At 42.1% G+C, this 13,077-nt stretch overlaps 1 protein-coding gene across 1 annotated transcript in view; it reads right to left on the reverse strand.

Moving 5' to 3' along the window:
- Window positions 1–13,077, reverse strand: part of TRPC5 (transient receptor potential cation channel subfamily C member 5) — a 202,977-nt gene that overhangs the window by 72,818 nt on the left and 117,082 nt on the right. The window contains exons 4-5 of the mRNA XM_020284961.2: window positions 4,498–4,834; window positions 3,019–3,158 (exon numbers count right to left, since the gene is read on the reverse strand). Coding sequence (XP_020140550.1) covers window positions 3,019–3,158; window positions 4,498–4,834 — 477 coding nt within the window. The remainder of the gene's footprint in view (window positions 1–3,018; window positions 3,159–4,497; window positions 4,835–13,077) is intronic.

Here is a 13,077-nt window from a genome sequence, read left to right on the forward strand (position 1 = left end):
TATATATTTTTAGTTGTCCAGCTAAATTTCTTTCTTTTTTTTTTTTTTTTTTTTTTGAGACAGAGTCTCGCTTTGTTGCCCAGGCTAGAGTGAGTGCCATGGCATCAGCCTAGCTCACAGCAACCTCAAACTCCTGGGCTCAAGCAATCCTGCTGCCTCAGCCTCCCGAGTAGCTGGGACTACAAGCATGCACCCCCATGCCCGGCTAATTTTTTCTATATATATATTAGTTGGCCAATTAATTTCTTTCTATTTATAGTAGAGATGGGGTCTTCCTCTTGCTCAGGCTGGTTTCGAACTCCTGACCTTGAGCAATCTGCCTGCCTTGGCCTCCCAGAGTGCTAGGCTTACAGGCCTGAGCCACCATGCCCAGCCCTCCTTGCTTTTGAAAGCAGTGTGAATTGCATTCTGTCAACACAAAAGCAAAATATGAAGAGGAACAGCTTAATGTGGGAACTCAATAGTAATAATAATTTGAGGGGGTATAACTGTGTCTTTAGCCAAGCACTGGCAGAAGAAAAGACCGCAACTCAGTGAGTAGCAAAGTGCAGATTTAGTCTGTGCACATGGCAGTGGGGTGGTGGTGTGTGCTATCCTAGAAGACAAAAGAACAATTATTCCCCACTTGTAGGTTTATCTGGGGCATTGAGGGCCAATGTTATGTTTATTTGCTTCCTTTAAGTACTTTGGTGTGTGCCTGTTGGCTCTTGAAGACCACGTGAGGTGGAGTATATGTTGTTGACTAATTTTTCAATCTAATAAAGGATCATCTTTAAGGCCAGCTCCTCTCTTGGCACTTCTGTACTGCCTCTGTACAATGGTGATCAGAAATGTTTCAAAGAGTCTGTGGGGCAGTTCTTGTAGCTTTACCTCAAAGAAGTTGGCTCAGCCTGCTTGGGGTAGGTCATCTCAAACTGGTGTACCGCTGTGGATGGATGAGTGGTCCAGACTCTGCCCATTTAGAAATTCTCTTTGCAAATCCAAATTCTGAATGTGGCAGTCTTCCTTTGTAAATTCTCCTTTTATGAGAAGGACTTCAACTTTTTGGCAAAAGTCTCCATCGAATTAAAGTATTAGTCAGTTGAGGGGCATTTACTCAGCTTAATAGATCAGATTTAACTGTAGCTCTTTACAGGTCTTGCCAGTGAAGTTGTACAGGTTATGTGAGTAGCTAATGTTGAGCATCTATAGACACATTTTCATATCCCCAAATGTTAATCCTTTTCTTCATCATTTATTCTAAACTTTCCTGTTTAAACAAAACCCACAAATTTCTAGATTGATAATTTATGGTCCCTCCAGTATATAAATACCACTTCCAGAGGAAGAAATGTTTTTTTTTAGGCAAACAGTGTTACTTAGTCAGCAGAGTGCCAGAATGACATGGATTTCACCCAACCATACTAACCAGGGATTCAAACATTTTCCTCACTAGCTTTTTCTTTTAAGGCAGTTGTAAGTATGTGTTAAATGATCACCACATGTATAAGGCCTACTCTTGGGCTTTTTTCAAGAATGTATCATGACTGCATTCAATATTCATGCTCTACATAACTCCCAAGGTCTTCAAATTTATGCAATATGCATATTAGGGATGTAAAAATAAGCTCAGTTGTTGGAGATTTGGGGGACAGCCATATTTCCATTCTAAAACTCCTTAATGTGGAATTTAGTGCCAAAAAGCATGACTGACTAGACAATGTTGGACACTGAATTGTCAGCCTTTCCTCATGGAAAAGTTCAACTCAGGGTAGAAGGAGTACATCCACACCATTATTTAATAGACACCAGACCTGAATTCAGAGCCTGTGATTACTCAAAGTGGGGGTGTCGGACATGAAAGTATTTTCAGGATAATTCAAGCTGCACATTGTGTAGGAAAAGCATTAAGGTGGTGGTGGTGGTGGTGGTGTGTGTACATTATCTGAATTGGTAGAGAGGCATAGGTTGGGTGATACTCAAAAAGCTAGATTTGGCCCAGTGTGGTGGCTCATGCCTGCAATCCTAGCACTCTGGGAGGCCGAGGTGGGAAGATTGCTCAAGGTCAGGAATTTGAAACCAGCCAGAGCAAGAGCGAGACCCCCCATCTCTACTAAAAATAGAAAGAAATTAATTGGCCAACTAAAAATATATAGAAAAAATTAGCCGGGCATAGTGGTGCATGCCTGTAGTCCCAGCTACTCAGGAGGGTGAGGCAGAAGGATTGCTTGAGCCCAGGAGTTTGAGGTTGCTGTAAGCTAGGCTGACACCATGGTACTATAGCCTGGGCAACAGAGTGAGACTCTGTCTCAATATAAAAATAAAAATAAAAATAAAATCAAAATTAGATTCATAACTACTTGAACGATTACCCTGGTAGTGATGAAGGAGGCAGAGGTTACTAAAAGTTTGTGTCTCCTGCTGTGAAATTTCTGGGGTTCTGCTACCTGTAATTTGAAGAACAGTTGAGGGAAGTGGGGATGTTTAGCTTTCAGAAGAGATGATTCAGCAGGTTAGGGAGAGATGACTTCAGATTGGAAGCATTGTTAGAAGAAGAAACAGCCTTGTTCTGTATGACCCCACAGGGAAGAAGGATTGCCAATGGATGTGATGCAGGGAGAATAATGTTAGACAAATATAAACCAGCTCTTTCAAGTGAAGTGCCAAGAGTTTAGAGAGGCTTTTGGGGATAGTGAATTCAGTGAATTTCCTGTCCCTGCCCCATGCAAGCATCACTGGGCCATTCTCTTGGCAAGGATATTGTGGACAGGATTTAAACACTGAAAGCTGAAGACCCTTTTACCCCCAAGAGTCTCAGAAGCTTATGATTCATTTGCAAATTGTTCCATTCTGCACGTTCTTTGCTTAGGTGGACACAGCTTACAAACCAGTCTGAAAGAATGTCTGCTTATATGGTACTTTCCTATATGGATTGGACCATCATCATTACTTTTCCCCTAAACTCTTTATGCTCCCAGTGCAAAAGCTTAAGGTAACCAAAATTGCTGCTTAAGAAAAATAGCAGACATTCCAATTTACCTTGACATAGGCCACAATCTTCAAGGAAATAGTTGCCAGGTAGAGGGAGTTCATTGCAAAATCCATCAGGTTCCACCAGTCATGGATGTACTCAGTAAATCCACCATCCCACATCTCCTTAATCTCTCCCCAAATGAAACCTAAAGAATGGAAGCAAACAGTTTATTTCTACATAGGGTCAGTCATGGTCATCATAGCAGGATCCCCCCCAAGTGGATAAAAATGAAATTAATGAATGAATTGGGATCAGTGGACTGAAGCCCTGAGAGACAGTAGTAATCAGTTACCTCTCTTCCTTTCCTACCTCACCTCCCAGTTTTGAATGTTCCTAACCAGGTAGAATTTTCCTGAAGATGCCCATATGTTATACCTTTCTGGGTACTACTCACTTTTAGCATTTTTAGTATTGCCACTGGAATGCTGTTGCAATTTTGGCTGCCTGATTCTATCTTCTTCCCATTTTGAAGTGGGAGTGATTTCATCAATAAATTCATTAGATCAATATTATCCCATAGTCCTTAGTTTACTCTAGGTGCTGGAAAGAAAACTTCTCAATGAGTTTTGAGATGAATAAGCTGATTATGGACCAAATTACCAGATGTTGGGGCCAAACTAGGTAGTGGGGCCCAAAATAATTTAGGGTCCTCTTTTCTCCTTTCTCCTCTCATCATGTGGGGTTTTATGGAATTTTACCTGAAGACATAGACATTTCTTTAGCTTTGGAATATAGAAAACAGTAAAAGGTATAGCTGTAGTCAGGGCAGCACTTTCTCAGACTTTACAGTATATGTGAATTACCTGGGAGTCATGTTAAAATGCAGATCCAGGGTGGGACCTGAGATTCCATATGTCAAACAAGCTCCCAGGTGATGCTGATATTGCTGGTTTGGGGACCAAAGTTTGAGTAGCAAGAACTTAGAGGACGACCACTTGTTGGAGGGTTCAATACAATCTAATTATGCCTGAAGACTACTGACAGGGCTACTTTTACCACGATGTATGTGAATTTCCCAGGTTTCCCCCTTGATTATGGAGTCAGTGTCCAAATGTGAACCTTGAAAAAGTACTGGGATTGTGTGAAGTATCCATGAGAAAGCAGCAGATCCATGTGCTCCTTGGTTATGGGAAAGGGGCTTTTGAATAAACTGATCAGTGTTTGCTCTACCTAGCTTACCTGAGGCCCATTCTGATACTTGGCATTCCCTCTAACTCAACTGGCCTACAGCTTCTCTGTCCTTGAAGATATTAGCAGAAGCAAGCAATGAGTATACTGCAAATCTCACTATGGACCATGCATTATTGAGTGACCAGGGCCTTGGAAAGAAGGGACCACATTTCTCAGACTCCCAACAAAGGACTACCCCACTGCTCAGTGGGGAGGTGCCCTAGTTCAGAGCCAGTTTGACTGCCTGTTCTAGTAGTTTCTTTAGAGAAGACGAGCAGGCAGTCTGGCCATAGTTCCTGGTTCCTTCGACTCACCTAGAACCCAAGGCAGTATCATCCATTCCACGACAGTTGGAGGAGGCCCCTGTACGTGGAGGTCTGTCCTGACAATGTGCTGAGAAGCCAGGAGAAGCATGAAGAGGAAGGTCAAATAGGATGCTGTGTGGCAGATAAACTTGATAAAGGGCTTCTTGATGAATAGCCCAAGGTTGCTCCTTGGTGAGATCAGATAAGCTATAGACAGCATGGGAAACAGGAATCCAATGGTCATGCAGGTCAGAAGCTTGACTACCCAGTGTTTCCGCCGCCATCCAGGGAAGCCATCGTACCATAGGGTGGCAAGCAACTGTTGGCAGTTGGGCTGAGCAACAAACTGGGAAAAGAAGAGAACAAGTTAGGCATCTGGAATGTCCAGGAGGGAGTCTACCTTCATAGTACCTCTTCTAGCTTACAGTCAGCTCCGGCAAGGGGCTGTATGGCCAATCCCCAGAAAAGGCCTGTTTTCGAGGCTCCCATGAATGTATTGTTTTTCTTGAGACAGAGTCTCACTCTGATGCCTGGGCTAGAGTGCTGTGGTGTCAGCCTAGCTCACAGCAACCTCAAACTCCTGGGCTCAAGCGATCCTTCTGCCTCAGCCTCCCGAGTAGCTGGGACTACAGGCATGCGCCACCATGCCCGGCTAATTTTTTCTATATATTTTTCATTATCCATCTAATTTCTTTCTATTTTTAGTAGAGACAGGGTCTCTCTCTTGCTCAGGCTGGTCTTGAACTCCTGACCTCAAGCGATCCTCCTGCCTCGGCCTTCCAGAGTGCTAGGATTACAGGAGGTGTGAGCCACTGCACCCGGCCCCATGAATGAATCTAACCCCAGAGATAGTGCTACTTGTCAAGCTATGAGACTAGATTTCTTTTTTTAGGTTTCATTATTATTTTCCTATATTAACAAACATCATTCTGTTCAGTTTGTGCCCTGGTATGCCTTCTTCCCCCTCCTATCCTGTTAGGGCAATGAATTTCCAAGCCTGGCTCTACATCAGAGTCATCCAGGCAACATTAAAAAGTTCAGATCCCCAGGTCCCACCACAGACTGACTAAGTGAGACTTTCCGGGGTGGGAGTGGGGGCATAGAGCCTGGGTAACTGTTTTATAAATTCTCCTGGGAATTTACATGCCTATTAGCAGAGAATCATGGGGATGTTTCATTTCAAATTGATTCACATCTACTCACTCCCTTAGACTACGTGAGGTCATCATCATTGTGCACTTCTGTTTGGGCAAACACAAACTGGTAGGGAATAAGCCCATGCCTGTGGCTATGGTTTGAAATGCAAATAAGTCCCCTTTTTGATTTTGCCTTTTTTCCCTGTTTTGATTTCAGTACCTCTTGATTAGCCTGTAATGAATCAGGTTGCTACTTTGTCATCTATTTAACACCCTCTCTAGTCGAGACATGCAAAAAAGGAAAAAATCTTGGGGGGTCAACATTATAATATTGTATACCAACCCAGATGGGATTTTACTTAAAGGCAATCTACAAAGTGTTAGTGATTAATAATTAAGGAATCATCAGCATTGCAAGTCACCCTCCAGCTGTTACTTCCTAGTAAGTGACTCAATAGGGACCTTAATTGTCAACCATGATTTTAAAGACTGCCCACATTTCCCTACCCCAGCTTCCCATGGGACAGGTTAAACAGAGCAGCACCACACAGCTTGCTAGTACAAAGGAAATAAACCTCTTCCATCATTTACACAATGCCTAAGGTAAACTAGCCCAACTTTACTGTTAATATATCTGTGAAGGTTACTAGTTTCCCACAACAATCACTTTTCTCCTCTTTGAGCACACAGATGGACTACATCTCCCAGTCTCCTTTGCAGTGGGATGTGGCTATGTGACTAAATTCTCATTGATGGAATGTGAAGAAAGATGTTGTGTGGGCGGTGGCTGATGCCTGTAATCCTAGCACTGTGGGAGGCCAAGGCGGGAGGATCGCTTGAGGTCAGAAATTCAAGACCAGCCTGAGCAAGAGCCAGACCCCATCTCTACTAAAAAGTAGAAAAAATTAGCCAGGCATGGTGGCGCATGCCTGTAGTCCCAGCTACTTGGGAGGCTAAGGCAGGAGGATTGCCTGAGCCCAGGAGTTTGAGGTTACAGTGAGCTAGGTTTATGCCAAGGTACCCTAGCCCAGGCAACAGAGCGAGATGCTGTCTCAAAAAAAAAAAAAAAAAAGAAAAAGAAAAGAAAAAAGAAAAAAAAAGGATGTGTGGTACTCCCAGGCCTGGCTTATAGAAGTCTCCCATGTGTGCTTCTCCATGTTCTTTCCCCTTTGAGGCTGATTGGGATGTGATAACCCAGGGTGACCATGTCCCTCAATTAAACATGTGAAAAGAACTATCCTGCTGACCAAGAATACCAAGAATACATGACTGAGAAAGTTCTATCATGTTTGAGCCATTATATATTTTGGGATCTAGCCTATCCTAAAGCAGTTTACTATTCCAAAACTACCAAAAATAAGCTCTAAAATGTTTTCATCCTGTGATTTCATTTCCTCCAAAGATGTTCACGATCCCCATTTATGTCCTCATTTTTCCTTTCCACACAGTCATACACAAAAAGACAAAATCCTATAGTCCCTTTCTACTCTTCTTGCCACTATAGCTTATGCCAAAGGCCTAAAGTCCAAGAAAATACAGAAAAGTTTTATTTTTATTTTTAAAAATTAGATTGTATATATTTAAGGTGTAAAATATGTTTTTTATTTTTTTTTCAAATTTTTAATGTTTTCGAACTCCTGACCTTGAGCAATCCGCCCGCCTCGGCCTCCCAAAGTGCTAGGATTACAGGCGTGAGCCACCACGCCCGGCCTTAAATTTTTAATGTTTTATTTCAGCATATTATGGGAGTACAAATGTTTAGGTTATATATATTGCCTTTGCCCCACTCGAGTCAGAGCTTTAAGTATGTCCATCCCTAAGACGGTGCACATTGCATCCATTAGGTGTGTATATATCCATCCCCTCCTGCCCCCTCCCACCTGCCTGATACCCGATGAATGTTACTACTATATGTGCACTTAAGTGTTGATCAGTTAATACCAATTTGGTGGTGATAGAAAAGTTAAAGATAAAGCAAGACTTTGGGATGCGGTGGAAAAACCACTGGGATCTCACAGTCTAGCGAGGGAGTCAGAGGTATAAAAAGATCATTATACCACTGAATTATAAGGGCAGTGAAAAAGATATGAACAAGGCATAATGCAAACATAAAGGAGGGGCAAATCTGGACTTCTCAGAGAAGGCTTCCTGGAGGAGGTGATACCTGAATGGAACATTAAAAGATGTGCAGCAGGCCAGGCGCGGTGGCTCACGCCTGTAATCCTAGCACTCTGGGAGGCCGAGGCGGGCGGATTGCTCGAGGTCAGGAGTTCGAGACCAGCCTGAGCAAGAGCGAGACCCCGTCTCTACTATAAATAGAAAGAAATCAATTGGCCAACTAATATATATAGAAAAAATTAGCCGGGCATGGTGGTGCATGCCTGTAGTCCCAGCTACTTGGGGGGCTGAGGCAGAAGGATTGCTTGAGCCCAGGAGTTTGAGGTTGCTGTGAGCTAGGCTGACGCCATGGCACTCACTCTAGCCCGGGCAACAAAGCGAGACTCTGTCTCAAAAAATAAAAAATAAATTAAAAAAAAAAAAAGATGTGCAGCAGTTGGCCAGGTGCAGGGGAGGAGAAGGAGCCAAAGGAGACGGGATAACATGAATATAGGCCCAGAGGTCAAAGAGAACATGCCTTGCGGGGGGAGGGGGGGGGGGGGGAGCTAGAGCAGTCTAGGGTGGCTGCAGCTTGAACTTCAGGGCTGAGAATGGCAACAGACCAGGCCTGAGAGATAAACAGCGGTTAGAGCAGAACAAAATGATTGTCTTTAGCCACTATAAAGAGTATGGACTCATTTTCAGAGCAATGGGAAGCCATAAGCAGTATCTTTATGTGTGTGAGCTGTTTGTAAGTGAGCGTGTGTGTGTGTGTGTGTGTGTGTGTAGAGTGGTATAACAGTACTGGCAACTGTAGATTTTGTAGATTACATTGGCTCAACTCTGGGCTTTGTCACTTACTAGCTGTGTAACTAAAGAAGTTCCTTTACTTCTCTGTTCTTCACTGCCTTTATCTAAAGAATGGAGATATTAACATCTACCTTATAGGGTTAGTGTGAGGATTAAAACCAGTTTACTACATAATGTAGCTCTTAGAGCTATGCCTGGCACATAGTAAGGGCACATTAAATCTTCACTGCATATATTATTATGCATGGGACAGAATTAGATTGAGATGTTAGAAAGATCCTCTGGTCATTGAGTGGAAGATGGATTGAAGGCAGGGGGTGGGCAAAACTAGAGGCAGAAAGATCAATTAGAAAGCTGTTGTCAATCTTGAACAAAATGACGGTGACTTAGACTAAGGAAATGGTGGTGGAAATGGAGAGACACGGTCAGATTTGAAATGTAGTGAGGGGTAGAATTGGCAGGATGTGGTGAGGGATGGGGAGCGCCGTAATAGATGTGGTGTGAAGGGAAAGGGGACAGAGGCTTCTAATTCAGGTGAATTGGTGATAATAGTGCCATTAATGGAGAGCGGATAGGTTTATGGAGGTGCATGCATTTTTAGACCTACTGAATTAGATTTGTCTGTGGTACATTTACATGGAGGTATCTGGATGGATGTACTGATGTTATTCAGCAGGGGTTGGCAAGCTTTTCGTGGAAAGGGCCAGATAGTAAGTATTTTAGGCTTTGCAGGCCATACCATTGCTGTTGCAACTACTCAACTCAGCTGTTGCAGTGCAAACTCAGCTGTAAACAATACATACATGAATGGGGTTGGCTATGTGCCAAGAAAACTTTATTTACAAAAAACCAGGCAGTGAATCGCCCTGTTCTATGGTATTACTCCCTGCTGCCAGAACCAAACGAATATTTGGGGCTCTCAGCAATGGTCTTTATGACCTGCTGGGATGTCCCCTTGTGTATCTCCAAGAACTCTAGCCTCAGAAATTACCTTCCTCTAAGGCAGAAATGCAAAGGTGAAGCTTCTTTCAATAGTAGATATACCATCTAACATTTATCTTTAATGCCTCTGCTCTAATTTTTGATTTGGCTCAAGATGGGAAATTTTAAAGTAGGACAGGCTTTTATCTTCTGCTTTTATATTTGACAGAAGTAGTGTAAGGTGGTGTGGATTCTGGCAGAACAAGCTGTAATTTGAATATGATAAAGGAAATTTTATTAAGCCATTATGTAGTGTCTAACCTAAAAACATCTGGAGCTCTGAAACCACAGTCGATTCCTGCTTGCATATTAAAGCTCAAATCGGACAGTTTATTTAATCAATTTCTTGTTGATTCTAAGAATGCCTCAGAAAGAGGGATTGTAGGCAAAACCGCAGAGTGTGTGTGCGCTAGATGCCTGATTGCACTAAAAGCCAAACTGGACAGAGCCTAGATTAGTAGTTTTTCATTTTGATGAAGTCCAATTTATGTTTTTATTGTTGTTGCTTGTGCTGTTGTCATATCTAAAAAACCATCGCTCAATCTAAGGTCACAAAGATTTACACCGATGTTTTCTTCTCAGAGTTTGATAGCTTTAGCTCTTATGTTCATGTCATTGATCCATTTTTAATTAATTTTTGCGTATTGTGTGAAATAGGGGTCCAATTTCATTCATTTGCATGTGGATATGTACTTGTCCTAGCAAATATTTTTTGAAAAGGCTATTTCCCAGTTAAAATTGTTTTGGTACCCTTGTTTTGAAAATCAATTAACCATAAATGTAAGAGTTTATTTCAGAACTCTTAATTTTTTTATTTTCAATTTTTAGAGATAGGGTCTCACTCTGTGGCTCAGGCTGGAATGCAGTAGCATGATCATAGCTCACTATAACCTCAAACTCCTGGGCTCAAGTGATCCTCCTGCCTCAGCCTCCTAAGTAGCTGCCCCAACTAATTTTTAAAATTTTTTGTAGAGATGGGAATCTTGCTATATTGCCCAGGCTGGTCTCAAACTCCTGGTGATCCTCCTGTCTTTGCCTCCCAAAGTGCTGGGATTACAGGCATGAGACACAATGCCCAGCCTGGACTCTTAATTCTATTCTATTTATCAATGTCTGTTTTTATGGCAATACCACACTGTCTTGATTACAGTAATTTTGTAGTGACTTTTGAAATCAGGAACTGTAAGTTTTTCAAATTTGTTCTTCTTTTTCAAAATAGGTTTGGCTAACCTGCCTCCATTGCATTTTCATATGAATTTTACAATCAGCTTATCTATTTATGTAAAAAAAAGAACCCTGGGGCTTTAATATGGATTTCATTGAATTGGTAGAATAATTGGGGGAATGTTGTCATTTTAACAATATTAAGTCTTCTAATTCATGAACATGGCCTGTCTTTCCATTTATTTAGATCTGCTTTAGTTTCTTTGACCAATGTTTTGTAGTTTTTTCAGTACACAAGTCTTATGCGTCCTTTGTTAAATTTATTCCTTAGCATTTTATTTGTTTGGATGCTACTGTAAATTAAAATATTTTCTTAATTTCATTTTTGGATTTTTCATTGCTAGTTTATAGAAACTGCTAAAAGACAAAATTACAGGGCCAGCATGGTGGCTCATGCCTCTAGTCCTAGCTCTCAGGGAGGCCGAGGCAGGAGGATTGCTTAAGCTCAGAAATTCGAAACCAGCCTGGGCAAGAGCGAGACCTCGTCTCTACTAAAAAAAATAGAAAGAAATTACATGGGCAACTAAAAATATATAGAAAAAGTTAGCCGGGCGTGGTGGTGCATGCCTGTAGTCCCAGCTACTCGGGAGGCTGAGGCAGGAGGATCGCTTGAGCCCAGGAGTTTGAGGTTGCTGTGAGCTAGGCTGACGCCATGGCACTCTAGTCTGGGCAACAGAGTGAGACTCTGTCTCAAAAAAAAAAACAGACAAAATTACAGCAAATTCAGTTATGAATCTAATTGGCTTTTATTCAGGATTCATGAATTGGGGCAGCCTCAGTTCTACAAAGTAGAATGAGAGCTCCCACTGGTCAATTGCAGAACAGTGGGGTTCCTAAGGTGAGAACAAGGAAACAAAACAATAGGAAAAGAGCTGATTGGTTAGTATCAGGTTACTTCAAGTTACTTTTGGGGGGTTAAAGTTAAAGCAGAGTCATCTTCCTTATCATGCTGACTCAGGTAGGCTGGAATCTCTTATTTTCAGGAAAAACTGGTCTGTTTTGCGATCTATATGCTTCCTTAAAAGTTTCCATGTAATTATGTGGCATTTAGTGTGACTCCAATTCTGGTTTGGTCTGGTCTGTTGGGGAGCTCTGGTCCGTACAGGAGCTCAGTGCAAAGCAGTGGCCTTCTGCAACTGTTATTTAACTAAACCCAATCGACTTTGCACATTTATCGGTATTAGCCCTAATAGGCTTTTTCTTGATTCCTTAGGATTTTCTCTATATAAGATCATGTCGTCAGTGAATAGAGATAGTTTAAATTCTTCCTTTCCAAACTGGAGGCCTATTATTTCTTTTTCTTACCTAATTGACCTGGTAGGATCTCCAGTACAATGATGGATAGACATGGTGAGAGTGAACATCCCTGTCTTATTCCTGATCTTAGGTGAAAAGCTTTCAGTACTTCTCTACTAAGTGTGATGTTAGCTATGGGCTTTTCATAGATGACCTTTATCAGGTTGAGGAAGTTCTCTTTCATTCCCAGTTTTCTGAGTGTTTTTATCACGAAAGCTTGTTGGATTTTGTTTTTATTTTATTTTATTTTTTTGAGACAGAGTCTCACTCTGTTGCCCGGGCTAGAGTGCCCTGGCATCAGCCCAGCTCACAGCAACCTCAAACTCCTGGGCTCAAGCAATCCTCCTGCCTCAGCCTCCCGAGTAGCTGGGACTACAGGCATGCGCCACCATGCCCGGCTAATTTTTTCTATATATGTTTAGTTGTCTGGCTAATTTCTTTCCATTTATAGTAGAGACGGGTTTCCCTCTTGCTCAGGCTGGTTTCGAACTCCTGACCTTGAGCGATCTGCCCGCCTCGGCCTGCCGGAGTGCTAGGAGCTTGTTGGATTTTGTCAGATGCTTTTTCTATGTCAACTGAACGGATAGGATATGGGGTTTTTTTTTCTCTTCTTTCAATTAATGTAAAATACTACGTTGATGATTGTGTTATGCTGAATCACCTTCACATTCCTGGGATAAATTTCTTTCCGTTATGGTGTGTGGCTCTTTTTATATGTTGATGGTTCGGATTGCTTCTGTTTAGCTTATTGTTTGCCCCCATACATTGCCTCAGGCAGCCTTGATGTTAAACAACTGTTGCTGACCTTTTTCAACAAATGCCCCTGGAAAAGGGCTATTGGAATTGACTGATTCAGATCAAGTACAGACAAGCCCTGTGAATGAGGCTTTTTTGGAGAGTTGCCCGACATGTCATATGGTGACAATTCTCTGGGAATGGGTATTTTTGGGGTGCTCCAAACCCAGTCTGTTCCCCCTCAGTGGATGCCAGGCTGCTGCTTTTTACAGGTACTGTGATTCTAAGGCTATTGATTTTCAATGCTACT

Source organism: Microcebus murinus, chromosome X, assembly GCF_040939455.1.
Source record: "Microcebus murinus isolate Inina chromosome X, M.murinus_Inina_mat1.0, whole genome shotgun sequence".
Taxonomy (NCBI): domain Eukaryota; kingdom Metazoa; phylum Chordata; class Mammalia; order Primates; family Cheirogaleidae; genus Microcebus; species Microcebus murinus.